The 26,101-nt window shown below is 35.7% G+C and overlaps 2 protein-coding genes across 2 annotated transcripts in view; one reads left to right on the forward strand and one right to left on the reverse strand.

Annotated features, from left to right (window-relative positions):
* RAB14 (RAB14, member RAS oncogene family) lies at positions 1-23,391 on the forward strand. The gene is made up of 8 exons (XM_081279272.1): positions 1-289; positions 8,811-8,869; positions 9,765-9,818; positions 11,546-11,723; positions 15,582-15,648; positions 19,365-19,452; positions 19,804-19,834; positions 21,111-23,391. Exons 2-8 carry the CDS (start codon positions 8,818-8,820, stop codon positions 21,286-21,288), a joined length of 648 nt encoding a protein of 215 aa, XP_081135398.1. The 5' UTR covers positions 1-289; positions 8,811-8,817; the 3' UTR covers positions 21,289-23,391.
* The window catches only part of CNTRL (centriolin), an 83,005-nt gene continuing 79,922 nt past the window's right edge, over positions 23,019-26,101 (reverse strand). Inside the window, 1 exon segment of the mRNA XM_081279271.1 lies at positions 23,019-25,906. The gene's annotated coding sequence lies outside the window, so the exon portion shown is untranslated.

Raw genomic sequence — 26,101 nt, forward strand, 5'->3', positions numbered from 1 at the left:
CCCCCCTTCTTTTGTGGTCCGGCCCATTGCGAGGGTGACAGGAAACCCTGTGCAGGGAGCGCCGCCATCTTGGACCAGCCCGAGGTAGATCCTGAGGGAGCCGCAAGAGCAGTCGCCGCCGTCACCGCTGCTGCCGCCGGCGCGTCTGCACCTCTTGGCCCGCCAGCCTACCTGCCGGGGCCTCGGCCGACCGCCCCCTCCCCCTCTCCCGCCGCTGCCGCCCTCCTCTTCCTCGTCCTGACGCCCCCCTCCCGCCCGGAAAGCTGCCCAGCCACCAGCAACCCCCCAGGTAACCCAGGCCTTCCGCAGAGTCCGTCCGGTCCGGGCCTCCTCGTCTGGTCCTTGCAAGGGGCGGCGGCGGCGAGCCGGCGGCGGCGGGCGGCGCCCGGGCCCGGCCCCGCAGGCCGCGGCAAGCCCGGGTCGGCGGAGGGCGCCGCGACGCCGGCCTGACAGGACGCGTGCGGGGGCGCAGGTGTCCCCCGCGCCGCCCGGACCCCCTCGTGCTGCCCGCCGGCGCAGGGCTCCCGGCGTGCGGGAAGGGTGTGTTCCGCCTGGTCTTCCCCGCCTCCCGGGTAGACCCGCGGCTCCCGCAGGCCCCTCTCCCGCCGCCTGTCCCCGCGGCTGCAGGCCTCCCCCGCAGTGTTTACCCACGCGAGCCGCGCCGCCGGCACCCACGAGCCCCAGACGTGGCATCCACACCCCAGAGGCCGCATCTGGCCCCGAGTACAAAAGGCAGCAGCAGCCCGCAGTCTCGCCGGTGTCTTGGACTAGCTCCCGCGTCCTTGTCGATGTGGGCAGCCGGTCTAGACCCGGCTGGGGACGCGGTTGTGGGTCCGTGCTTGCCGGGTTCTGGATTTGGTGAGCCCCTGTGAGGCTCAGAACCGACATAGCATCTAGAAATGTCGAAGAAAAAAAGTTTTGGCTAGAATTTTAAAAAAGAAGATGGAACAAGAACGCTTTGAGGATTTGCACTCTCCTGTGTGCCGGCACGGAGAGGGATCTTCAGATGTGTTTATCTGGCCTCGTGTAGTCCTTGGAGATAGGTTGCATCGTCCCCATTTTACAGGTGTGGAAACTGAGGCCTGAAGTTGTGAGGTAGCTGGTTAACGGTGGTACGAACAGACTGGTTTCTCCCCACACGGTGGCTGGTGCTCTCTGTATTACACCCCAGGTTAGACCAGAGACCCTGCCTGGTCATGTCTGACGACTGAATTTCTTTTTTCCTGTGTTTGCTCCAGATGATAACTGATTACCCTTTTATGACTGAAGTCTATCAGGTCAGCTGGTACACGGCCAAATCCTTATTCTCACAGACCTTGGAGGAGATATGCAGGTTTCCATTTTGTTTGAAGAAGCACTTTTCCAGAAGGCAGGTGTTTTCCTGGTGGTCCCACAGCAAGTGTCAAGAGCTCAGATTTGAACTCTGGAAAAGTTTTACTATTCATTTCATTACTGACCCAACTACCTTTTTTTATTCGGGTGAGGTTATTGAGGACAAACTTGACCTTGCAATAATCCAAGTTCTACCTCTCCCTCAAGCCTTTCCAAATTTTTCTTAAAAGTTCTGCTTTGGTGATTTTACTTGGTCATGCCTTGAAGGATGTACTAGCTAAGGTTTTGGAGTCGGCTTGTCTAGGGTTCCCACTTGAGTGTTGTCCCTATCTGTAAAAGGAATAATTGTACCTACATTTTAGAGTTGTTTCAGGATTAAGTGGGATTTAAGGAAAGCCCTTCGCACATTGCTTGTCATAGTGTCCCAGTGCCTGCAACTTTGCCATTCCTGTAGTGGGTGTGTAATATCTGTTGAATGAATGAGAAGAGCAAGGCTTTAGAGAGCCAAATAGTTCCACTTCTAAAGAGTGGGCTTAAATCCTGGCTTTGCATCCAGTAGTATATAAACATGAGTATATAATTTCTCTGACATAGTTTCCTTATTTATAAAGTAATTTTTTTAAGATTAGAGATTGTTTATAAAGTAGTTGGGATATAATAAGTACTCGGTAAATGGTACTAATTATAAAGATATAAAGCTTAGATTCTGATATATTAAAAATTCCTTGGTTATGTGCATACATGAATATGGTATAATGAATTCCACTATTATGTATACTTATAATGCACTAGTAAAAAATTCCTTGGAATGAAAACCATGTTTTCACTTTATATTTCATATTAAATTTTAATATTAATAATATTACTAATTATTAAAATTAATAAATTGTAATAACTTTAAATATGCAACAGAATTGAGTGTTCTTACAAGTAAGTCTGTAAGTATCAAATATTTTTGCATAATCTTAGTAAGATATGTAAGATATAATGCTAAAACTAATACTATAGGGAGACAGTTTAAAAAAAAAAAAGCTTGAAACATTTTTATGTGGTTTAAAGTGTTAGTGGCATCTGCCCTAAGTCCAGTGACTTGGGAGGCTAAGACGGAGAATCATAAGTTCGAGGCCAGCTTCAGCAATTTAGCAAGACCCTTTCTCAAAAAATTGAAAAAGATTGGGGATGTAGCTCAATGGTAAAGCAGTCCTGGGTTTAATCTCCAATACAAAAACAAAACAAATGTCAGCCATGGTAGGAAAAAGCAGTTTACAAACAGATTAGAGATAGTTATATTTTACTTTTTAAGACCTTTTTTAGACAATTTTAAAGTATACAAAGTAGAATAATATATCATCAGTAAACATTTCACTGTTACTAATCCTTTTAAGCTCTAGTAGCAAGTACAGAATTTTGTCTCTTGATTGTTAAGTTTTTCTATGAATAAAGGTACTACTTTACTTCCTATTCAGCAGTATACCATAATTAGCTGAAAAAGTTTGCCTTTTTCTTGACACTTTAAGTGCTCCAGTTATTGTAATCCTTCACATTTAACTATTTTGTGAAAAGTGAGATTTTTTTGATTTTTTTGTTTTTAAAGTGGGCTTCTAAGGATTACTTTCAGAAGTTGTAATACTGTAGCAGAAAGGAAATGGACTACTTATTTTAATTAGATTGTTATTAACTGCAGAAGTTTTGTGCCCACCTGACTTACAGTCAAGTAAGCATTCCACTTGAGTGGGCCTATAAGTAAATCAGAATACTCTGTTCTTGAATTCCATGAAGGCAGAGGCAGTGTTGTCATTTTTGATCATTACTATATTGCCAAATCCTAGCACAATGTTTTATGTTCAGTAGATAATATTTTCATAATGAGATCACAAAAGCAGTCCATCTTGGTGCCTCTTTATAGCAAAATTCTTACTTATTGGAATAAACAAACAAATAAAAAATCCTGAGCAATGAGGGTATGAAAGACTTCAGATCACCAGGAATATATAGTGGGTTGCTTTTTCCCTGCTGTCTTGAATCAGTTATGTAAAAGTTTTACAGTAATATCATATGTTCTAAGAAGTATAAAATGGCTATATAATAGTGTGAAAGACAGTGCATAAACACAGTAGGGAGTTAAACTATTTAAAAAATGAAAAATCCTCTGCTCTTGGTGTTGGTTTTTTATTTGGGGCTGATCATATGATTGGCTTCTTAGGATGCTCCCAGTACTATGAATAAATTCAGAAACAATGTTGGAAATAATACTTATCAATTTTCAGTACTTTGTGTATTTTAGAACATATTACCAAATGAAATAGTGTGTTTTTTGTTATGTTATACTGCAGGGATGTTTAAAGTTTATAATTTTCCTCTTTGCCTTTTATTCTCTCAGCCTATATATTCTTCCATTTTCACATTTGATGTTTATTTTCTTGAGTATGTGTGTGTCCGAAAATTAGGTATGCTTAATCTTTACTACTGAAAACTCTGCAGCATTTTTAACAAAATCATCAACATATTTCCAGATGAATGCATGTAAGTCTAACTGGTTTTTAAACTGAATGCATATTATTTTGTAGTACAGGTGTACTCTATTCAGCCATTTTCTTGTTGATGGGAATATTTAAGATTGTTCCCAGTTTTTTGCTGTAAAAATGGTGCATTAAATGTAATACACTCCTAGCTTTATGAACTGAAGTTTTTGTTTCTATAGGATATTTTCAAGTGGATTTGTGGACCAAAGGATGATTTGGATTATTTTGAAGATATTTAAATATACTGATAACTTTACAAAAGGATGGCATTTCAGAATTCCACAAGCTGTATGAATCTAACTTCACATGTACCTGCATATTGCAAAACTAGTCATTTGTATAATTAGGAAGGTGTCTGATTCAGTTAATGAAGATCATGTATTCTTTTGGCACAACAGTAATTAATGTTAATATGGAAATATGTTTGTGATTTTTGTTAACGTGGAAGAAAAACATGTTGTGTGTTTTATTTCTGACCTTAACAATAGTATGTTTTATATTCAAGATACAAAGCTGAGAAATCCTTTGTTAAAGCTGAATTAAGCATAATGTCTTAAGAGGGGTCATTTGACTACATGGAACAACAATTGGGGTTTGTTTTAGTAAACATTTCTCATGACAGCTGTCTACCTGTGTATGCTAGGGAAACCATGGCTTTGGAATTGGGCCTAGGTTCAAGTTTTAGTTCTACCTTTGTAACACTGGCTAAATTAGTAGATTATATCGTCAATTTCTTGAAAATTTTCAATGACGATAATGATTCTACTAGAGTTGTGAGAGTTAACGATTTATGTAAGACAGTATAGGGAAAAGTAATGCAACTCATCATGTGGTTTACTCTCACATGCTCTCTTAGGAAACTTTGTAAAGTAGGTAAATTATAATGATTGCTAATATTACTGTTCATTTGTACCTACAAATTTTTATCACAACGCATCTTTTGAATGTGATTATTTCGTACTTTTTACTCAAAATATTAAATTAGGACCATGTGAGAAAACTCTGTGTCCTAAAGCAACACCACTGAGTTTCTCATAACTGTGTGGAAGAGGCAGGAATATGTAGTGGTTAGAGGGATCTCTGCAGTCAAAACAGTGCCAAATTCAGTCTTGTCTTGTCCATTTAAACTGTGGTCTGGACGTGTTACTTACTGCAACTATTTTCTCATCTGTAAAATGAGAGATAATAGTAACTGTCTTGTAAGGCTAGTAGTAAAGATTAAGTGAAATCACATATAAAATGTTTAGTATATCGCTTGGTACATGTTCTATACCCAGTAAATGGTAACTGTAACAATCGTGTTTGTTAGTTTACACATTGTTCCTCATGTATTTAATGATGTTTGTTGTCTGAATTGTCATTTTTTTTCCTTGTAAATCAAAGGCCACTAGGTGTGGTGGCCCACTCCTTTAATCCCAACTACTTGGGAGGCCAAGGCAGGAGGATTGTAAGTTTGAGGCCAGTTTTGGCAACTTAGTGAGGCCCTGTCTCAAAAAGGGTTGGGGATGTAGCTCAGTGGTAGAGCACTTGCTCATGGAAAAACCCTGGTTTAAGTCCCTATCAACACACACAAAATCAGAAGCATTAAAGGAGGTCTTATCTGCTTGTCATCTTTATTCAAATGCTAAAAAAGGAGGTGCATTTTAATCACATCAGGAGTTGTATACAAATTATAGAATATTACTAAGTTTTTCAAAAAAATATTTTTAGTTATAAATGGACACAATACCTTTATTTTATTTATTTATGTGGTGCTGGGATCGAGAACCCAGTGCCTCACCCATGCTAGGCAAGTACTGTATAACTGAGCACAACCCCAGTCCCCCAAGTTTTTTGTTTTTTTGGTTTTTTTTAATTAGTAGAAGTTGTAGTGTTGAGTGGACTTCTTTTTTCATAGTATTTGAACTAGACCAACATTTCTTGGCCCCCTTTTGGACCTTTAAGTTCTCAAAAGGTAAAGCAAGAGCACTTCTTTTTTAAAAAAATATTTTCATAGTTGTAAATGGACAGAATGCCTTTATCCATCTCTATCTGTCTATTTATATGTGGTGCTAAGGATCAAACCTAGTGCCTCACACATGCTAGGCCAGCACTCTGCCACCGAGCTCCAGCCCCAGCCCCAGCCCCGCAAAAGCACTTTTAAATAAAGGGCAGATTTTCCCCTTCCAAAGCTAGACAAAAATATAGTTTTCACTAATCAATTCAAAGTTTCATGTTTAAGAAATGAGGCTGAGAAATCCTTTGTTGAAGTAGTACTAAGTGTATTTAAAAAGGTCCCTTGAATGTAGTTCTAGTGTAAATACATAGTTGACTGAATATAAGCTATTGGAATGTATTTAAACTAACCAGTTTTTTTTTTTTTTAACCTTAGAGTAAAAACAGAAGGGCATGTTGTATCAGTAGCTACAGTGTTCTGCCTCCTTTTTTTCTATAGAAATTAGTAAGTTTGAATAGTTTTCCACTAATTCTGCTTTTAGGTTTGCTTGTTTATTTAAAGAAACTTGAGCCCCCAAATTGCATGGTGAAGTAGAGGCAAAGAAAAGTGCTATATTCAATCTGGAGTAGTGATTATTTTGTTTGGAAATTGTTTATACTATATTGATTTTCTAATTAACATTCTCAATTTATTATCTTTGTAGGTATTTAATTAATGAATATTTAGATATTTAATGTTTTGTTTGATAATTAGCAAGTACACAAATTAATACAACTAGAATTGGGTTATAATTTAATGATTAGTCTCTAGAGCATTTGAGGTAGAAATTGGGATTGTTAGAGGCATAGGTTTTTTTGTGTGTGTGTGTGTGTGTGTGTGTGTATGCGTGCGTGTGTGTCACCCGCACGCTCTGTGCTGGGTATTGAACCCAGGTCCTTATACCTGCTAAATCTGTGCTCTACCACTGAGTTACAGCCCCAACCCCTGTAATTTTAATACAGTAAAATAGATGAAGCAAAGTATATACAGCTGTAACTTTTAGAAGATGTATAGAAAATCAAGGGGAGGAGTACCAGAGAAACAGTAATTCAAAGGTAACTAATTACTTTTACTCAAGTTCAAGTAGGGGAAGAAGAGTGTAGGAGTTAAAAATTAATTAGAACAAAAGCGTATTCTTTTCATGGAGAAAAGAAGTAATGCAGGTTAGGAAGTTAATAACCTTTAAAAACCATTTTTTAATGCAAGAGATTTTTTTTGTGTTTAGTATCTGGTTCAGAGATTTGGTGAATAATCCAGATCAAGTTCAGCCTCAAGACCAATTTTTTTTTTTTTAAAGTATTAAGTCCCTAATGGCTGGAAAGGAGATGGAAAGTCATGATGTTCAGAATCAGAATTAAATCTAACTAGAAAAACTCCCTTTCCTGACAGAACTGGTTAAGGGAGTTTTCTATGATATAGAAGACTGATTGTAAATGTGTTACAACATGCCAGGCTGTAATGGGGAGCAAGGAATCTGCTTGTGTGAATGTAAATGCATATAGCTAAATGGGAAGGCGACTATACTGTGTGAGTGATTGTTTAATAATTTACTGTAATTAAGAACTTTCTCTTCCTTGATAATTCACTTACTGTAAATATTCTGTCTGCTGGTTAAGATTTGCTATTTATGTAGAAATTTTATTTGAAGCATGGTAAAGTGTTGATTTCAATAAAGGAATTTCTCCAATAATATCAGCTATCTTGCTTGTATAATTTGATATTGACCAGTACAGTAAAAATCAAATTAAAAAAATATATATAAGCCAAAATTTTAAAAACGGGTTAAATTTTGATATTTATATATAATTTTTGTCTTTCCATGAGCTGAAAACTGATGAAAATAAACTTTTATTGGAAGTTATTGCCATTATTAGAACTTATCCCTTGTTTCTCTACCACCAGCACAGTGTCTGACATGTTTGAGGCACATGTGAATTGTTTGGAGAATTTTTGTTGTCATTGTTGAGATGGCATTTCACTATGTTGCCCAGGCTGGTTTTGAATTCCTGAGCTCAAGCAGTCTCCAAACTCAGCCTCTTGAGTAACTGGGACTATTAGGTGGTGCCACCACACCCTGCTGAGAATGTTTTTTTTTTTTTTGTAAGTTGTTAAAATTGGAAACTAATTAGAGTTCTTTATGTTAAGTCTGTCTGAAGATAATGAATGGGCTGTGACCTTTTGAAATATATATATGTGTGTGTGTGTATATATACATACATATATATATATATATATACACACATATAAACTTTGAAGTTTTACAAGCATAAGTACAATTTTCTGGTAATATTTTTCAGCATTTATAGTATTATTTCTTCAGGCCCCTACTATATTGTTAATCTGCAAGTCCTGTGGTGAATCATATGAAATTGCCAATGATGATTGTCCTCCTTTTAAAAATAAAATAATACAGGAACCACATTTTCATGGGATTCAATATAATCTGATGTCAGTTTGATTTGAAAATCGTGATTGCTCTTTGGATGCTCTGCTATTGATTTAGAGTAGAGGACAAAACTTATTTTGTGTTTATAAGTTTGTGTTTATTTTTTATCATTCTGTTTAGAATCACAATTCCGAATAAGTACACTACCTGTAACTTACTTGGTCTATTAACAAGGGAGGGGATGTTAAGGAAAAGGGGACTATTTTTAGAGATTTTTGTTGGAAATTTTGCAGAGTAACATTTCTTTTTTGATATTCCTAAAGTGAAATACTGGAGTTTTTTGGGTGTATTATCATATTTCTGTGAATAATGCATGAGAATGTTAAAGTACTATTCATTGAAGAGAACTTGTATGTATTGATCATTTGTGAAGTGAATTTTACTGACTTATCGTAACCAATATTTTGTTCAGAGTATATTCAGTATACTTTATTTTATATATATCTTTACCTATGTCTTTTTAAAGGCTTGCAATGATCAGTTTGGATAACATGTATTTTTCCTTCTGCAGTAATACAGTTTTCTTTGTTTTTAGTGCCACCATGGCAACTGCACCATACAACTACTCTTACATCTTTAAATATATTATTATTGGTAAGTTTGCTTAACTTATACTCTTATCCCTAAAGCATTAATATACATTTATATACTAATATGTAACACTCCAGAAGAAATAAGCTCTTTTCTCACTTTGGAACTAAAAGCTTCTTTAATAAAGATAAATGTACCTTTTGCATTGTGGCCTAGATACTTCTGTAGTATAGTGCTGAGTACCTAGTGTAGTGATTTTGGTTGTTCTTGAGGGCTACCTGAAAGATTGTTAATACTAGGAATGAGGAATGAGATTAATTTCCTAGTAGTATTGAAATATTCTAAAGATTACTTGAAAATTCTGATATCCCCCTGGATTCCAAAAATTGATAGAGAACATTGTGGATTCAGAATGATTTCTGTAATACATAAAATATATTGCTGTAGTATAGCCAGGATGAGATTTATTCTGTTGTGGTTTTTATGTAATATAAATTCTTTTCTTTTGTCATTCTATAAGAAATAAAAAATGTGAGATAAGACACAGGATCTAGTCAGTCAAGCTTCCAAAATTCAGTTTGTTATTTCTGCTTATTATATGTTTCCTCATTTGTTACTCCTTTGCTTCTATGTGTTTGTTAAGGGGTTAAAAAAAAAAAACCCAAACTTTGATACAGCTCACAGTAACATTTTCATAATTTTGCTGGTAAAGTTGGTGGCTCACTGTTAACATAATAAATTTATAACCAGATTCTGTCACTGCTAAAGGTTGGAACTAGTCAGTGAAAATATACGTTCACATATTTTTAATCCATTGTAAAGAAGGAAAAGCCACATTAAATGTGTCTCAGAAACTTGTGATATTTATGGTAAGGGACATAAGAATCATTGCATATGATGATACTATAAAACTGAGAAATGTAATTGCCATCTTAAACTTTTTTTTTTTTTTAAACAGGGGACATGGGAGTAGGAAAATCTTGCTTGCTTCATCAGTTTACAGAAAAAAAATGTAAGTTCAATATGTGAAGTAAAACTTTAATATTTAGTTGTAGATGGACACAATAAATTTATTTTTATGTGGTGCTGAGGATCAAACACACGTGCGAGATGGGCTCTCTACCACTGAGCTATAGCACCAGCCTTTTAGTAGCTTTCTTTATTGTTACATTTCTACATTTTTAAAAACTTGAGTCATTTTCAGTGTACTTTATGAATTAAATATAACTTTCCCTATATTCACACTTTTGTCTTTAGGTGCAGTGATTTCTTTTTTTAACTTAGATAAAATGAAATATATTATTACCAGTATGCTTTGAGTATTGGTTTTTGTTTTTCTATGGTTCTGGGAATTGATCCCAGTGCTTTGAGCATGCTAGGCAGGCACTCTGTACACTGAGTTACACCCCGGCCCAGAGTGTTAATTTTTATATGTGTTATATTCTGACTCACATTTAGATTTCTTGGTGGCAAAAATGTTATTTTAAAAAAATGCATAGAATAATGTTGGGCTGGGGATGTGGCTCAAGCGGTAGCACACTCGCCTGGCATGCGCAGGTTGCTGGGTTCGATCCTCAGCACCAATAAAAATAAAATAAAGATGTTGTGTCCACCGAAAACTAAAAAATAAATATTAAAAAAATTCTCTCTCTGTCTTTAAAAAAAAAGATGCTAGAATAATGTCAAATTTAAATAACCTTATTCTTTGACTCTGTTGTAGAAATTGATTATCTTATTGTACATTTGCTACATATATTTCATTTGTTAACTAATTAGTAGATTTGAAATACTTAAAATGGAGTTTTCTATATTCATGACCAGTTGATAAGATTCAGAGTACAACTCTCATTTTAGGTGATAGGAGAAGGGGCCAATTTGTTGTGATTGATATGCTAAACATAAGTGAAATTGTTTGTGTATGTTGAAGTCATTTCTATAGCATTTTTGTGCTACTAACCACAGAGATTTGATGTAACATTTTATGAAGTGTCCATTCAATTGTGCATTTGTACCAGAATAGTGAGTTTAGGTTTTAAGCGGCCAAATAATAAGGGAAAGGACTTGTACTATTGGCTTAGATATATGTAACTTGTTAGTGTATAATTATAAGTATGTATTAAATGTGATGATTTTGTTTGAGACACTGATAATATTTTCCAGGGTAAAAATTTGTCTGATTAATAACACCTAGAGTCCTAAAATCTTTGATTTTTTTTTTTTTTAAACGGAGTAATGATTGTCAGATGGCTAAATAGTATAATTTTGGCATTGTGAAGGGTTTATTAAAAATCTTATTTGTACTTAGCAGATTCTTTTAGTCCAGGGGGTCAGCAAACAGTAGCTAGTGGGCTTAAATCCAATTACTGCCTATTTTTTGAAATAGGATGTTATTGGAACACAACCCTGTCTATTTTACATATTGTCTGCTTTTTTTTTTTTTTTTTTGCTTCAGAGGCAGATTTGGGTAGTTGTGACAGAGACCTTTTGGCCTACAAAACTTAAAAAAATCGATTGTTTGGTTCTTTCCAGAAGTTTGCTGACCCTTATATTAGTTCATTCACATTTGACTTCTAGTTCTTTGCTTTCCCCGCCCTACCAGCAACCCTCCAGTGGTAGAATTAGTTTAGAGCCTATAAGTATTAGTAAGTCTTTTGATTATTCAGTGGATTTTCCCCAGTAGTCTAAATTTGAAGTTTTCTGAAAGTTGGGATATTATATTTTTTTCCCCCTCCCTAACAGTTATGGCTGATTGTCCTCACACAATTGGTGTTGAATTTGGTACAAGAATAATTGAAGTTAGTGGCCAAAAAATCAAACTGCAGATTTGGGATACAGCAGGACAGGAGCGGTTTAGAGCTGTTACACGAAGCTACTACAGAGGAGCTGCGGGTGCACTTATGGTGTATGATATCACTAGGTAAGAGGTGAATAACTTTTCAACCTTCATACTTGGGAATAGAAATTTACTTTGGGAAATGTGGTTTCTTTGTTACTGATTTAGGCATTCTTTAGTTTGTAGTTGGATGACTAAATGAATGTATTTGGTTTTACAACTTAAGTTGCCGTCTACAACTTGATATAACTTTTTTTTTTTTCTGGAAGTTGGTACGATTGAAGAAAACTTTAGGAGATGGTGGGTGGAGCTAATTGAAGAATACAGTTCTGAAAAGCAGCATGAGTTGAATTATTTAAGAAGAAATGATTATATTTGAAGCTTTGTTCTTTCACTTCAGTAGAAAGCAAGCAAGTCTTGAGGAGTTACTTTATTCAGCCTCTGTGTTAAAATTTATGCCTTCTGAAAATAAGGCCAAAGATTTAAATATACAGTTTTGCTAATCCAGCATGATAGATTGCAAGTAGTTCTTACGCTAGCATCTGAAGGGGAAAAGGTGCTATTTTGAAATATATAGCATCATTTTTTTTGACATTTAGGTGGTGATTTATGTATAATACTTCAGTATTTAATTGTTCATTTACTTAAATTCTTTTTTGTCCTAACATGGATTGAAGTGACTTAAATACTACATGCAGCAGGATTAAATTTATATCAACATGGCTATTTCTGGAAACTCAAGGCACTTGATATAAAGTAACAAAACTGGACTGTAAGGTTTACTTTGGAGAACATGGAAAACTATGCTGTTTGTCTCCCATAAGCTAGAAAATGAACTGGATCACCTTTCATGTTGATGCAAAGCACCAATCAAAAGCAGCGTGACTCTCTCTTTTTAGGGGGGTAGAGATAGGTGAGTGGGACCAAGTGATAATTACTTTGAAGCATATTTCTGTTTAGGAAATGCTTTATACTATTTCCTCATGTAGAGTTGCAGTGTACATTAGCATATTAAGACCTTGAGAAATTCTTCAGTAAAGAAATTCCTTACTGTTTAACTTTGTTTAATTTGGTGTTTCCTAAGTTTATTTTATTGAGGAACACACACTGTGGGAAATGCTGCCTTAGAATAAAGATGGTGTCTAATTATAATTGTAGTACAAAAGTCTCAGTAAATTTCTACAACTGGGTGGTCTCAGGGAAAATCAGTAAAATAAGCCTTACTGCTCTTTCTTTTAGTCAGGTAGTTGATAACATGATCAGTAAATGGTATTGTATAAGACTATTAAAAAACCTGTCTGTGTAGAACTGTCTCATTTTATTAAAAATGCCATGCATTATTAATAAATTTAAATATGGTGATTTATACTTAAAATGTAATTTATATTTAAAATGTTTTTGCTTTTAAACATCTTTTAAACATATAAGTAAAATATGTCTATTTAAATTATTGAAAGTAGTTCAGGTAGAAACAACAGAAATGTTCATCAACTGATGAATGGGTAAATATAATATCGCATATCCACACAATAGACTGCTTTTCAGCTATAAAAACAAATGAAGTTCTTACACGTGCTACCTGAGGATCAACCTTGAAAAACATTATGCTAAGTGAAAGTAACTAGACAAGAAGGCCACATATTAGGTGGTACCATTTATGAAATACCCAGAATAGGCGGATCCACAGACATGGAAGATTGCCAGGGCCTAGGGAGTTGCTGGGGGTGGTGGTGGTAGGGTTCTCTTTGGGATCATGTAAATCTTCTAGAATTAGATAATAGTAATCAGTGCCCAATTTTGAATATATGAAGAATAACAATTATATACTTTAAAAGGGTAAGCTTTATGGTGATTGTATTTCAATATTAACTGTTACAGATAACAGATACTTCAGGCTTTACATAATGCTTTCTTGACTGACACTTTATAGTGACATTGATGTTGGAGTCATGATACCAGTTTACCTCCCAGTTTTTCTATTATTAATACTTTATATTTTGTAAACTTTAAAGTCCCTACTTTACTGAGACTTAATTCTTGGCATTAACTGTAATTGTTACAGGATACCTTTCTAAATTGAGAGCAGAGCTTATCATGGCAGTTGTTTTGCCAAATCAGTTTTGATATATATCTAATGTCCACCTTAAAGCTAGGAATATTTTAGCACTTCTTTTTAGTGTTAGTACCACCAGTTAATGGATATTTGATGATTCTTTATTCATAGATATAAAATTATAGTGAATTTTAAATTAATAACCCAACAATTATCTGAATCATTGGCAGAAGTGAAGGTACACATAAATAATATGATTTACATGATCTTGATGCTACATATCTTAATGCTTTATTTTAGTCAGGTAGTTGGTAACATGATCAGTAAATGGTATTGTATAAGACTATTTAAAAACCTGTCTGTATAGAACTGTAGGTTTTTCTTTTTACCAGAGTGGTGGCAGTTTATAACAATTCACTCTTCCTGTCAGCTTTGAAATTTTTAAAATTCATCAAAATCAGAATAAGTATGTTTGGACTTATTTATTATTTGTGTAAGAAGTAAAACATCCCTGTTGTGTGAAGTCATGATATGCTGGTACTGCAAATATTGAGCAGTGGTAAGGCTTGTACTTTTTGAAAGTGATATTTGACCATTGTTTACTTACAACATTTTAAACCATTAAGAAAAAGGTGCTGTCTTGATATATGACATCATTTTTTGACATTTAGGTGGTGATTTATGTATAATTTGAGATAGTACAAGAAAAGAAAAATACCTGAGTAAGGAATTTTTTTTTAACTTCCCATTGGGGAAAGAGTAAATATTTGAAATAATGAATATTTCTGAGCACTGGCAGCTAGAGATCATGGAATATATTCGCAAGGCAAACCTCAGAAACACTTAGGACACATGGTATGTGTGAAAGGGTTGTAGATCTTGATCTGAATCCTTATGGCCTTCTCTTTCCTTACATGTCAGATGGGTGAGATGGGATTAATGTTCTGAGTCTAGAAATCAGAAACATTTTTAACTTCATAAAGGTTATCTTCTTTAGTAAGTTTTACTCTGTATAATATTGTACATTACAAATTTTCTTTAGCAATGGGGTTACATTTTGATACTTCCTTGTATGTTGAAAATATCAGTCAAAAATGCATGTAATATTCTGGTAAACCTTTAGTAAAATCAAGTTGAAGCATCATAAGTTGGAGACCATCTGTATTTGGATTTGCTTGCTATTGTGGGGCCAACTTGGCTAGTGCAAAGTAGCCTATGAATTTTTAAACTTTTGCTTGGAGAAAGAGAAATAGGACAGTTTGAATCTGGAAATGCTGCCAGGTTAAAAAAAAAATGCAAAGTTAGGTTAAACTTCCTTTCTGATATCTGGGAACTTAAATTTCTAGTACGTGTACTAATGCCCTTTTAAAGCCAGTTTTTATGCTTTATAATTAGCTTACTCTTTGAATTATTACTAAGATAAATTACATACCATCTTACACTGTGATTTCTTGGTTTCTAATTGAAAATTAAAAAGCAGAAATGTTTTTCTATTGAACGTGTCACTGTCTAGGCATTTTGGTATTACATTGTGTCCATTTTGTGACTGAAAATCTGGATAATTTCAAAATAATTTTAGTTTTGACTTCAGATTGTTCCATGCTTGCTTATTGGTTTGTTTATGGATGTACTTTTAAGAATAAATAATTTGATTCTGACATGTCATTAACATAGTTGTCGGATGTTATTTATTTAAAAATAATGAGTTTAGCTAGATTTTTAAAACATCATATGGTATTTCATAACCATTCTTCATAGTAACTACCTAGTCAAAATAAAAATACTGACTAAAGCATATACTTTAAATATTTGCCAAATTTTCTTTTTTTTTTCTGTTTAAATGGTAGTTGTATGTGGAAGTCAACAAATTTAAACTTTAATTTTTGCAGAAGAAGTACATATAACCACTTAAGCAGCTGGTTGACAGATGCAAGGAATCTCACCAATCCAAATACTGTAAGTTAAATGACATCTTACTATAAAGAAAAGTTAAGATCTAAGCTAATCCAAACAGGAAAGCCTTTTACTGGTGAGATTTTTGTATTTGGGTATTAGGAATGAGATTTTTTGTTGTTGTGGTGCTGAGGATCAAATCCAGAGCCTCATGCATGCTAGGCAAGTGTGCTACCAATGAGCTATACCCCCAGCCCCAAGAATCTTTAGATTAACTGAAAACTAATTGCTCCAGGTTTTCCATTTTTTTATAATTGGTTTTTGTTCATGTTTGTGGTTTAGAAAAATGAAAGTTATGAATGGGGTGGTGATTTCATGTCAGTTGGAGACTATGAAATCTTCAATTTTAAAAGGGATGTCTGCATTTGTTTTGTACAATGTTGCCATTGGAGAAAACTGGGCACAATATATAAGAGATCTGTGTTATTTAACTGGATGTGAATCTACAGTTATTTGAATATTCAGCATGCTTTAAAAAACCAGTTTCTTAACCAGACTGAGAAGATATTTATTGAGATTTTTAAAGCCAGCCACCATCTAGATTCTAGTATACAAGGATAAACAAACATATTCTTAACAAAAGAGGTTATAGTCTAACAGGCAAGCAACAGGTATATAGATAACTATATTGAAAAGCAGACTGAAAAATGAAATAGAAAATAGGGTGGCATAGTGTTGGGGAGTCTAGGATGACCAGTGCCTTTTGGAGAAACCAGCTTTGCAGAGGTATGGTGTGTGAGCAGGGTCTTAAGTTTCACTAATTTCTGTGGAAGGTTTTCCAGGAACAATGAGGAGAAGGACACTGAGCTGTGACTGAACTTCTCAAGAACAAGGCCTATGTCTCACTTAACTTTGTATGTCCACCATCTAGCAGAGGCCTGGTTCCATAAATATGTAATCAGTAGTGAGATTAGCTTTTATGAGAGAACGAGGAGTTTAACCATAATTGAAAGTCAGTTAACATTGTATGCCTATTATGTTAGAGACTGTACCTGGAACTTTTATTTTCATTATTATGTTGGTATATATACAATCTGTAGATGAATGTTCGTAGGAGCTTTATTTACAATAGCCCAAAACCGGAAGCAATCTAGCTAATGTGCTCAGGATGGAACCCAGTACCTCACATGTGCTAGGCAACCGGTCTACCACTGAGCCACAACCTCATTGATACAGGCAACAGCTTGGATGGCTGTCAAGCATAGTATGCAGAGTAAAGACAATTTCAAAAGGTTACATATTATATCATTCCATTTGTAACATTATCAAAATGATGAAATTGTAGAGATGGAAAAACAGATGAGTGGTTGCCAGTGTTAGGGATGAGGTGTGAGAGTAGTTCTTTCAGTAATGGAACGGTTCTATATCCTGATTGTTGTGACAAATCTATATCTGTGATAAAATACATAGAATCACACACATATGCACAGCCATACATGAGAGCATTTAAAAATTGACATTTAAGAGCTATAGATTGTACCATGTCACTTTGCTGATTTTAAGAGTATGCTGTAGTTACATAAGTTGCTACCATCGGGGAAGCTTGGTGAAGGATACACAGGACCTCTCTTTTTGCTGTGACTTTACAGTTATTTCAAATAAAATGTTAAAGATACTCATTGTAGAAGGTCCATGGAGGCATGTAGTAAACAAATTAGCCATGTCTTTCCTGTCTCCTTTATACCCACAGTCTAACCAGATCTTCAGAAGAAAAAAAAAATCTCTATTTCTTGAGGTCTAGCTCATAAATTCCATTTTCTATAAAGTTGCCTTTGGATTTTATGTAAAAGTTCTATATATTTTCTCATTTTGTTGCCAGTATGTTCTATACCTCTGTTATTAGCATTCCATGTGTGTCCCCTCTCAGTAAGGTGGGAAGCCTGCTTTTGAAATTCTTAAGTAATTGGGAAGGAGGTGGTATTCCTCCCTCCTCACCTCCCATGAAGCCAGGGTGTTTTCCTTGTTTGTTTTTTTACATACTTTTTAATTGCTGATGGGCCTTTATTTATTTATATGTGGTGCTGAGAATTGAACCCAGTGCCTCACACGATAGGCAATGCTTTACCACAGAGCCACAACCCCAGCCCAGTTTTCCTTGTTTTGAGTATCTATCTTATGCTCCTGTACTAGGCAGTTTTGACTTTTAACAGACTTGTTTTTTTAAAAAAGGTTGAATTTTTTTTAAGTGCCATTATTTTATTCTTTAAAAGACTAGTGGACTGTAAGGATTTTTTTTCCTTCTGAGTGGGCATTTGTTTATTAAATGAAGAATGTTTACTTTTGTTGTACTGCTTGACTAATGTCCTTGCAGAAGATTTACATTCAGGTCAAAGTGATTATTTATTGGGCACAAATTTTTGAAAGTGTATAAGAGCCAGGTACTGTAATTTCACATGAAAAATATTTAACTGGTGGAAGCACCTTTTAGTTGAAACCATATCTGGATTACTATACCTGTATGGAAAGGGAAAGGAGGGGGGAGATTTTGATGTCTGAAATAAGCTTTTACACACATACAGTTGATCCATAAATCTTCCCTTCTCTGCCCCATGGAAAGGCCCAAACCGTTTACTGTTTCCAAGACTACACACTTTTTTCTTAAAGCTTTGCAGAGCTTTCTTTAACTTTGGCATAACTTTACTTTGTATAGATGGTTCCAAATGGAAGATTGTAGGTGTGTGATATTTTGCCCTGGACTTGAACCCATAGCATTAGAACCCTGATTCTCATTCTCAGCTTCCCCCATGGCAACACACAGACATTTGTGTTTACCTGCTATGAACTTAGTCCTACCTAGAGATAGTGTAGGTAGGACAGTCTTTGTCTATAGGTCACAATGAGAGTTTCCTACTTGGTTCTAACATCCTACTACCACTGACTTAGTAGCTTTTGGCAAGTTCCTTTACCTTATTTGGGCTCTAATTTCCTTACCTGTCACTTGAAGGAGTTGAACTAGTGCTAGTGGTTTTTAAACTTTCTGAGAGTCCCAAAACCTTCCCTATATATATAAAAATAAATTATGTGTGTGTGTGTGTGTGTGTGTGTGTGTGTGGTGTATGTATGGGATTACTCAAATAGATGTTGTTCTAGACCAGAAGTGAACAAATTGGCCAACTGGTCACATCCAACCCACAGCCTAGTTTTGAATGGTTTACATTTTTCAGGGGTTAATAGGAAAAAAAAAAAAAAAAAAAACAGCAAAGAAGAATATGCAGGCCAGGCACGATGGCACATGTCTGTAATCCCAGCGGCTTGGGAGGTTGAGGCAAGAGGATTGAAAGTTCAAAGGCAGCTTCAGCAACTTAGCAAAGTCCTAAGCAACTTAGTGAGACCCTTTCTCAAAAGAAAAAAATAAAATGGGCTGGGGATGTGGCTTAGTGGTTGGTTAAGTGCCTCTGGGTTCAATCCTTGGTACAAAAAAAAAAAAAAAACCAAAAAACAGGTGGAGACTATATGGGGTCTACAAACTTAAAAAGACACTACCTTTTCTTCACAGAAAGCTTGTCAAGCTTTGGCCTGTGTGACTGCTAAGGTCTTTCTTCTTACTAATGTCTTTATGATACTGTAGACCTGCCTGATGGTATTGCTAGTACTTGGTTGCCTTTTTGGACCCAGTTTTTTGTTCTGTCAAGATTTGGGGGGGGGGGTTTCAGAATTTGCATGGTTGGTTTAAATGGTTTCTTTTGTTTTAAGATGTCTTTCTTTTGATTACAAATTAGGTAATAATTCTCATAGGAAATAAAGCAGATTTGGAGGCACAGAGAGATGTTACATACGAAGAAGCCAAACAGTTTGCTGAAGAAAATGGTGGGTTTCTTTTTAACACTTAATGATTACACTTGGGAGAATTTCTGAGAAAAGGTGGGATTTTGATATTGCAGATTATTTGACAAATTTTCAAAAATTCAGACTGCTCAAAAATCTCAAGAATGAGGGAATAAAGTGTGTGCAGAAGCTTGTATGAAATTCATTTTAGGAGCAGTTCAATTGATTAGAAATATTAAGATAACCCCAATCAAAACTATACATTTTTTTGTACAGTAACTACAGGAGGAATACTGACAGCTGATGGGAAAACTTACTCAGATGTTACTGAAGAGAAACACCCTTGTGAGTTAGTTTGAAATGTCCTAATTATAGTCTCGATTTTATTTTTAGGCTTATTGTTCCTTGAAGCAAGTGCAAAAACGTAAGTATAGTTGAAATGTTGATTATGTTTCAGTTATACTGTTTCTCAAAGTAGAACCATGTATACAAAAAGTGTATAATGTATACACACATGTACATATACAAATAACATATCCATGTAATATGTGTACGTGTGTTTGTGCGTGTGCTGCTGGGGATTGAACCTAGGGCTTTGTGTGTGCTAGGCAAGCACTCTACCACTAAAGCTACATCACCAGTTCCACGTGTAGTTTTTAATGACAGGAAGAACAGTAAGCAAACATACTTCCCATTTCAATTTAAAAATAAGGTGAATTTTTATTACTTAAAAAATTATTTCTTGATCCCATTGGTAACCTAGTTTAATAAATGAAACTCTGTTTATATTCCAAAAGTTTTGTTGGACTTTCACAATAGGAATTTGGCATATTGGATGCAGTCTTGGCTAATTTGTTCATATAATACTTATGATTATGTTAAAAAGCATGATACTGTGTATGTGGGTTGTACTGAGATTTAACCTGGGGGGCTCTAACACTAGGCTACAGCCCTAGCATCACCACCAGGCTGCCCTGGAACTTGGAATTCTCTTGCCTCAGCCTCCTGAGGCTTTGGGATTACAGGCCTGCACCATTGTGCCAGACTGGAAATGTTGTCTAAAAATGATCATTTCTAATTGTTCTTCCATGAATCCTTGAACTCCCAATCAGAGTTCTTTATTTATTAAGCCAAAAAGTCTTTCAAGTGATGAGTGGAGGGTAGCTTATTTTTGTTTAGTCTTACATTTGATTCTTTTAGTCTCAAAAGATTAAAAAATGTGAACATGGCTAAGCATGACTGTGTTACCATCATATGATAAAAACAGGACACAGTCCATACTTAACACTTGTTTGATCAGACAGTATAAATCTTGGAATCCTATTCAGCATGTTTGGAGAAATTTCTATTCAGCATGTTTGGAGAAATTTCCATTTCTATTTGGAGTACCCTGTCTGTTGTCACAGAAATGGCCTCTCATCCATCATGTTCTATGTTACGTGTACCATTTTAGTAATAATTAGAACATGTGTAATGACCTGATACGGTTTGTATAAACAGCTTTTAGTATGTTTTTTCACTTTCCCCAGAAATATCTTCCCACATTCTCTTAGTCCAGTCAAGTGATCTCTTATTAAATGACACTGGCTAAGTTGAAGATATCATGGTAGTTGACTGAAGGGTAGCAAAAAAGTTGGTGTATAATGTGTTACCTGTAGAAATCTATGGTTCTTGAATAAAAATTGTTAATTGCCTCTTAGGGGAGAGAACGTAGAAGATGCTTTCCTTGAGGCTGCCAAGAAAATCTATCAGAACATTCAGGATGGAAGCCTGGATCTGAATGCTGCCGAGTCCGGTGTACAACACAAACCGTCAGCCCCGCAGGGAGGCCGGCTAACCAGTGAGCCCCAACCTCAGAGAGAAGGCTGTGGCTGCTAGTGACCTCTTTGCTGTGGCCCCTCATTTGACCTTTCACCTCTGTCTGTTGGAAGCAGTACTTTTTACTGCCACGTTGTCTTCTGTACATCTTACTGGGTTTAATTAAAAAAAAAAAAACAAAGAAAAAAAACAACTCTGTTGTAAAAACAGTTTAACACAATACTAAACTGCTAAACAACTAGATGTAATCAGGTTATCAAAGGCAAGTAGAGTAATAAATCTCTCCTGCATGGTAAATCTAGACTTTTTTTCCCCTCCTCGATTGTCTTTGTGATAGATATGTCACCAATATATGATTTAAACTGAGCACTGATGCTGGACTTGATGATTTTTACCTTCCCTCTTTGGCAAGGCATTGTCTCACTGTACGGTTTAATTTGCTGATATCTTCAGCCTTTCTCCCTCACTTTGACTGTTTGTTGTAACCAGTAAGTTCATTGCTGTGAAATGACTTCTGATGGTAGAGAAGGGGTTCTACAACTGCTTTTGTTTTGTTTTGTTGGATAAATTCCCTGTTGTCAGGTGGCATTTTTCTTGATGAGGTTTGCTTCTGTCTTAGCCTTGCACAGGGAGAAATATCCATTTATCTTTTCTCTCGTGCTTAATAGCTTTATCTCTTTTTTTTTTTACACACCATTTATCCTTTTCTCTTTAACAGAAAGTAAATATGTATAAAATTTGAAGGAACCGAACTAACAATACATCCTGTGTATATTATTTTAATGAAGAAAATAAATTGATTACTGGCATTGGAACAGTATAAAATACCAGTTTGTACAGTATGACCTGTATGTGACCATGTTACTCCCTGCCATTTCACACAAGGAAATAGACACAACTGCAGTTCACAAGTAACACTGGCTCCACCCCTTGGTGCTGGCAGTGTTTGGGGACATTATGCTGGAAAGAGCTCCTAGCGTCAGCAGATTAACACTAGCAGATTCTGTTCCATCTTTGCACTGTGGCTTACCTGCTGATTTTCTTAACTGTTCTTGTGCAATCGACAATGTGCTAACCTGCTTTTCTCTTTTTGTAAACATTTTGCATTACGGGCTGCATTCTTGCCTTACTGTATAGAAAAAGAAAAAAGGCTGGGTTTATTATTGCACATTTTAAGCTTTTATATCTTTATCTTCTTGGAATGGTCGAGATTGTGAACCAGATAGCCAGAACCATAGGTCTGCTGTTAAGGGATTTTAAATTGTGCATTTTTAACACCACAGTGAAATGGGATTATCCCTTGTGTTCATAGTGGGAGGGGCTAGTTTATGTCATGTTGGCATAAATCATTTTGTAAAAGGGAAAGTGTTTCTAATGGTGTTTCAGTGTTTGTGCTGATACAAAGTAAGTTATTACTTTGCACTAGGTGGTTTGGCCACTGAAAGAATACATATTTTAGAGAAACAATCTTCCTTCTTTAGAAAACTGTTTTACTAAGTTCTTCACTTCTGTTGATTGCTTTTTAATTGAGTTTATGGTTCAGTGGCTGGGGATTGAGAAGTTACTGGAAGTGTAGGATAGGTAAACCTGAGCATATTATATAAAATGCGCTCAGCTCAACTGCTGTGTTTTAAATACACATTTTAAATCCCTATTTACAGACACTAACGTAAAGTTACATCTTTCTGGGCTAAAACCTGTCATAGTTCCAGAGTATTGTATAGTCAATGTTAAATAAAAGCCAAAACTGGAATGTGCAGAAAAATAGGATTTGGTTTATTTGTGGACTCATTTTTGTCTCTGTTAAACTTTTTTAAGGAGATTCCTGGAGTGGATTGGGATATTCTGTTAGGCTTACAGTGGTCCATTTTGCTTACACTGTTGCATCACAAGGGATTTGCCCAGGGACCATGACCTGCTGGTGTGTGTAAATATTTACAAAAACAAAACAAACCACCTACTGGGATATAAGGTAGCAATCACAAACTAAAGACTCCTTGTTTAGGTGCAATACCCTGATTCCCAAAGTTAGTTACAGTGGGTCTTAATTGTTTTTGTGACAGAAGGATTTATTCAGACTGCTGTACTCTTCATTTGATGTAACAAAATGCTATTAATCTAAATATTTGTAAATAAAGTACCTGTATCTAGATTAAATTAAAATTGGTTGCATTATTTTCTGAACTATAATAGGATTTATTTTCTTCAGGTCAGTGGTTTTTTGATGTTTAAGTGTTCAGTTTTTATTGCATAACTGTGCTTATTCATTGTATGAAGAGGTCTACATATAAAACCACATCAATAAGTAATTGAGCTAGTTTTGTCCTAATATTTACATAACCCTTGGATTATTTTCATTGACCTTCAGTTTGAGGTCAGCATATTTGGTGGTTGGTAATGTTCTCCCTTGACTGTACGTGGGGCCAAATTTTATTATCTGCATGTGTAAATCCCTATAATAAACTTGGGTGCTCAAAAGTGAGGAGCAGATTGTCCTGTTGTAACATGAGTGTGCCAGACACTGGGTAGGCAGTACACTTTGGAGAGAATGCAATTCTTTTAATTTTTAACCCAAAAGCGCTTCCTGCTTGTGCAGTCACCTGTTTGTTTGGATTACTCATTGCCCTGCACCCTTGAGGAAGCCCTTGAGTTAGTTATTGGTGCTCAGTACTATTTATGCATTAGACATTCCAGTACAATGTTCAAGTTATTTTTCATGGATAATAAAATGTTTGATGCAGTAATGTTGATTTTATTTTTGGTGGGGGTGGGATCGTTGGAGCCATATACAAAATACTAGTGGTAGTAAACAATTTTTTGGGAAAGATGTATATTGAAACCACTTATTTGACTTCATACATTCATTACTTCACTTCTCTAATTCCATAAGGCCATAGTTTTTAGACTTCTTTTTTTCCCCCATATATCCATTGTTTTAGATGTAACCTTTATAAAAATAGAATTGTCTGGTCCACTCACCTTAAACAGAAGACCAAATATCTTCCATTTCTGTCTATTTGGGAATATGGAGAGGGTTCATGTGGCACTTTAAATTTAATTTAATCTACATTTGCAGCATATAAAACCACATCAATAAGTAATTGAGCTAGTTTTAACCCACATTCATCACAGGCCTGAAAACTGCCCTTGAAGAATGCCAAAATTGTGAATGGGCCAGGCCTTTAAACCATTTTGCTAAGAGTTGCAAAAGTGAAATGAAGGAAAATGTAAATACAAAATACAAACCAAGGGGCTGGGGTTGTGGCTCAGTGGTAGAGCCCTTGTCTGGCATGCACGAGGCACTGGATTTGATCCCCAGCACCACATAAAAATAAAGGTATTGTGTCCATCTACAGCTAAAAAAATATTAAAAACAAAAAACCCCGACAAAATACAAACCAAGTTTTGTTTTAGAAACATGCCTTCTAGAACATACTAAATCAGTAATTGTATGTGACTTCCATTATCTTTACTGTAATTACATTTGTGTAGTATCTTAATGATCCAGTTCTAGCCACACTATAGGAATCTAAAACTTTGGTGGCAAGGGATTATTACACTGTGCTGTTCTGCATAGTAACATGATATAATGCCAGTTCTGGCTCAAAAGTTATTTGGTGGTCTAGAAAACAGTTCTTGGGGATATTTTAAAACCTCTATTACACATTTACCCTTTGGGAATAATTCTATTGCCACACAACTGGGATGGTATTTTTATTTTTTCTGTAGTACTGGGGTTTGAATCCAGGGGGGTGCTCTACCACTGAGCTACATTCCTGGCTCCTTTTTTTTTTTTTTTTAATTTTGAGACAGGGTCTTCCCAAGTTGCTGAGGCTGGTCTCTAATTTGGGATCCCTTTGCCTCCCAAATAGGTGGGATTATAGGCGTGTGCCTACCTGTTATTCTTGTTTTTAGAGAAATGTATAGGTCATGGAATTGAGCTATTAATTATAATTCAAAAGTTTAATAAAAGTCTGACTACAATATGAATTTATGTGACTGGGTTAGTGTTTATAAAGAATAAAGTTTTCCTAATTTCCCCCCAAAGAGTATTATTGGCCAAGGAAAAATGTCTGAAGCATAATGGTTTTATATTATTTCTGAATCAAGAAACATTCATTGGGAAATAGAACCTACTTCCAGGTAAAGGATAGTAAAACCAACTGGAAGATTGTCATTTTCTTGGAAATAAGGCAAAATTTGATGACTTTCAGATGTCACAGATCTGTGAAATTTAGATGACAGACCCAAGTTTTATTTTTATATGAAAAATAGATTTTAAGTTAATCCAAAAATAACTTGAAACTATATAAAAGAAGAGGGGCTTTTAAGTACATTCTTTGCAACTAGATTTACCAGTGTATAGATTCAAATAATGCCATTAAGGTCAGCATTGTCTTTATAAAAACACACCACAAGATTAAAAACAAAGGTTTCAGCCACCTAGGAAACTGGTTTAAATTGATTACAACTATTCCCATATATACAAGTGGTTTACAAGAACATTGGCATTAATGGTACAAAAGCACAGTAGAGTGCACTTTCAGCATCTTGATTCACTGGAACTTGATAAAACCACACAACAATGCAATTTGGAAGTTAGTGAGGTAGTGGAGAAAGTGTCCTCAGATACATTTACACAAGACAGCACTCCTTGTCCTGGTGGGCCATCCTTTTCCTACATTGTAAGACAAAAAGATGGAAAGGATGAATTAAATTCTTTTAACAGTGAAAACTGTCTTAATAGGCGATGGCACAATGGCTGACAGGAAAAAAAATCACAAATTTGAGTACCTCTGGACTGTTTCTTTTTCACCCACGGCCTCATGCAAGCTAGGCAAGTGCACTACCACTCATATACATTTTCAGCCCC

The sequence above is a fragment of the Spermophilus citellus genome, assembly GCF_964194105.1.
Source record: "Spermophilus citellus genome assembly, chromosome: 2".
Lineage (NCBI taxonomy): Eukaryota > Metazoa > Chordata > Mammalia > Rodentia > Sciuridae > Spermophilus > Spermophilus citellus.